The sequence below is a fragment of the Austrofundulus limnaeus genome, unplaced genomic scaffold, assembly GCF_001266775.1.
Source record: "Austrofundulus limnaeus strain Quisiro unplaced genomic scaffold, Austrofundulus_limnaeus-1.0 Scaffold339, whole genome shotgun sequence".
Taxonomy (NCBI): domain Eukaryota; kingdom Metazoa; phylum Chordata; class Actinopteri; order Cyprinodontiformes; family Rivulidae; genus Austrofundulus; species Austrofundulus limnaeus.
The window spans coordinates 302435-306214 of record NW_013952741.1 but is presented as its reverse complement, the minus strand read 5'-3'; the positions used below and the strand labels follow the sequence as shown (position 1 = coordinate 306214).

Here is a 3780-nt window from a genome sequence, read left to right as displayed (position 1 = left end):
ACACACACACACCCACACACACACACACACCCCACCCATGGCTCCTGCAGGCTCCCGGGTGAAACTGAAAGTGAAAGTGAAACTGTCTGCTGAGCTCCTAACACTAGTTCTCACTCAGTGAAGCTCTTTTCAGATTAAAAATACCTTTGAGGAAATGTATTTTCAGATGCCATGTAAACTGCATCATAGCGCACGCTCTGATCTCTGCTGATCCCCACATCATGACGCTGCCACCACCGTGCTTCAGCGTAGGGACTAGAGTTCTCAGGATGTTGCTGCTCCTACTAATGCTGCTCTCCGCCTCTTCCCGGCTTGCCTCGCAGGTCCCACCGATCTCAGCATGAAGTCTGTCGGCACAAACTCCTCCTCCTCGACCACCTCCAACAGTCACGGGCAGGGAAGCGGCGGGGGCGGGGCCTCGGCCCAGCTCAGCCCCCCGGAGGTGACGGCAGTGAGGCAGCTCATCGCAGGCTACAGAGAGTCCGCGGCCTTCCTGCTTCGCTCTGCAGACGAGCTGGAAAACCTGATCCTGCAGCAGAACTGAGCCAAACCGTGCCAACGCCCCCCTCCCCCCAGCCTGTCCATCTCGGTCGCCCTGTGTCTCACACATCCGAGCACACTTTCACACACGGAGACACAATCGTACGCGAGTGATACTTCAGTGAGTCCTGTAGGTATGCTACCTTTCACTCCCCCCCACACATGTTTGTGTATTTGGACAGGCCCGAACATATCACAGGCTGAACAATGTTTCTTTATGCATTTGGTTCACTTTGACCTTAGTGCCCTGTTCTGTGTAGCCATTCATCCCGTCCACTTCATTTATGCCACTGGAAACCTCCATTTGTCTCAGGAAGTGATGATTGATGCGTGTTGGCACACAGACTGAGGCGTCGAATTAGCCGAACCACCGCGACAACGAATTAGCGAGCTAGCGTCATTCTGACTTTTCTGTTTTTCACGCTGTACAGTGGCTCCGTTTGATTGGGCTGTCTGAATCGAGTCGTCTCTTAAGTCCACAGAGGAATCGCTGCTAAAAGATGTGACGGCCGCTGCTCACCTCAACCCATACCGACTGACTTATGCCAAAAAGAAAACGGTATAAAATATGTAGAAGGAAAAAAAAACACGACAATGAGGGTTTGACCAGAAAAACACAACAATCAACGTTGTCAAATTCTGCCTTTTTAAAGTGATTTTTCTGACATTTTTACTTTAAGACTCGTGAGCAAACTGGACTTTCATTTTGGTTTGTTTTAGTTATTTTCAGGTTAAATATCTCATTTTTCATTGCTTATGTATCGGAGGGCTTTTAACAAGTGTGGGTATGCAAACTGAAGTCACAGACGCCTGTCAGGGAAAAACAAATATGATTAATATAATGCTTGGTTAAAAACCAGTGCTACTAGAAAATGGTTTAAAAAAGGGTGCAATATAGAAGATAATTAGCAGTGGTTATTGAAATGAAAACTTCACCACAATCCTCTCCTGCTGTAACAGTAAGGCTGTAAAAAGAATCCCGTGCAGCATTGTAGCCAATGTCAGAGCTGTTGTTCATACTGACCTCAGAACTGAGGCACTTTCCACGTGCTGGGATGGGAAAGGAAAAGGACACTTGATGTTGCACGTTTTGTTTACTTTAACATGTTTTTTGGAGGATTGTTGGGTAAAAAAAAGTGTGTAGTGGGTCTAGTTATGTTTAAAAAAAGAAAAGGCACAGAGAGAAGCTTACATGCATCTGTTGCTGGCAGATGAATGGATGCAGAGTGAGGGCACAAATAGGATGCTCAGACGACGTCCACTCCTTTGCCTGTCCGTCTGTCCGTCTGTCTCTCTGTCCATGTCGTCCTTTCTGACCTCAGCAGTGTCAAACTTTGAGTCACATCTCCACTTTCCTCATCGCATCTGAAAAGAAGCAAGAGACAATCTCTGAAAAAAACAACAACAAAACGATGTAATCGCATCACAGTTTACTCTCCCAGCTTCCTGTTATGCTGTGGGTGTGCGTGCGTGTGTGTGTGTATTCGGCTGTGGTTGGACGACACGCGGGAGTTCTCAAAGCAGATCTGGAGCACAGTCTCAACAAACTTCTACTGGTGAGTCACTCGGCACAAAGCTGCTGTGCGAGTCTGTGTGCGTGGTTTTCAGTTCTTATAGTCTTACTGTTTGTTGCGTGATGCTTTTGTGCATTTTGTGTGTTTGTGTGTGTAAGTGGAGTGACCCAGTTTGTCCAACATCAGTCTGTAAAGACTTTCAAACGGCTGAAACATTCCAAACAATGACAATGACTCTTCAAGCAGCCCTCGGTGGTTTGCACCTTAATGGTTTGTCAGAACTTAAGAGAGATATATTTCTGTGTTTATCACCAATCTCTTTGCTTTTATCATTTTTCTGTTTGTCACATATTTATGTTACTAGCAACACGTGTGTCCTAAAATGACTATATTATGTTCTTTTTTTTTTTAACCTTGTCATGATTGGGCTGCGTAATGTTCACATTTCAAACTGATCATCTAAGGTAAGGTAGGAAGCACTTTAAAGCTCAGGATTAAAGAAACAGAAAACAGTGATTTTTACCTCAGCTTCAGTACAAACACAGAACAACAGAAGACAGTTTGATCACGTCAAAGAACTCCTTATTGGAGCTCAGATTGAACCTCGTTTTTGTACACAGTCCATCTGAGGGGTGTTTCTTAAGGAAAGCTCAGTGCACAACGTTAAATTAGCCGACGAGATCACAGTCTGGTGAAACTGGATTATTGCAAATATACAATCAGCTGCAAGGCAACAGTTATCTACTGTAAAGTGACAAGAAAAGCTCATTAAATCCAAAAGATAATAAATTTAATTCATTCATTTTTCCTTACAGTAAAACCACACAAACTTTATTTCAACATACTTGTGAAATTAAACTAGCGTTCCTGTCGTGACAGAAGTTGTAAATAAAAACCTGCGTGACCTCAGAGTATGTGTTGGAGACGACTCTCAGCTACTACCACAGCAGATTTTAGCTCAGTGTTTGTAAAATTAACAGTTATTGCCGTTTTGTGTTGGTTAAAGGGCCTATGACATGCTTATCCTTCAAATACAAAAAGTCAAAGAAAACATATTTATATTTAAGAAAATTAGCATAATACACATGATTTTAATCATTTTGTCTCATAACTGGCATATTTTCTCTTGAATTTGGCTCAGGTGAAACAGGAAGTGACATCAAAGGGGAACTCTTTTAGTCTTTGTTAAATGAAACAATCTTATTTAAACTCTTCTTCATCTCTGATAGTGACTCAAAAAGAAACATCAGATTCTTCTCTAATTATTTTAGCATCACTCTGTTTACATGTAGATATTCCCCTTTGACATCACTTCCTGTTTCTTCACATGCAAATATCTCAACAACTGTTCATCTCAATGTCGTGAAATTTGTTTTGCAATATTTTCTCAATGTTCTCTTTCCAAAAATGCATTCACATTTATTACAAAAATTTGATGTCACGGGCCCTTTAAAACTGATTTGCTGTGACGGCCATCTTGAATTGAGTTGACTCTAAAAATGAATCAGCTGTAGGAGTGCACAAAATGACCACTTTCTGTTTCTTATTAACCTCTGTTCACTGGTTCATGAGTTATTTTACTAACACAACAAGCAAACACATGAAAACTCACCTGCCTTTCATGATGGTGGCTAATAATTAACATGTTACCCAAATTTTCCTAAATTTTAGTCTAAACTTAGAACAAAAACAGAAACATCACAATTTCCCTCCTAAAAATGAATAC

The 3780-nt window shown here is 42.1% G+C and overlaps 1 protein-coding gene across 1 annotated transcript in view; it reads left to right on the top strand.

The window, feature by feature from the left end:
- Positions 1-2570, top strand: part of nol4la (nucleolar protein 4-like a) — a gene marked incomplete at its 5' end in the record, with an annotated part of 15220 nt that extends 12650 nt beyond the window's left edge. Inside the window, 1 exon segment of the mRNA XM_014022712.1 lies at positions 324-2570. Within this exon segment, the coding sequence (XP_013878166.1) occupies positions 324-544 (221 nt within the window).
- Between the last annotated feature and the right edge of the window lie 1210 nt (positions 2571-3780).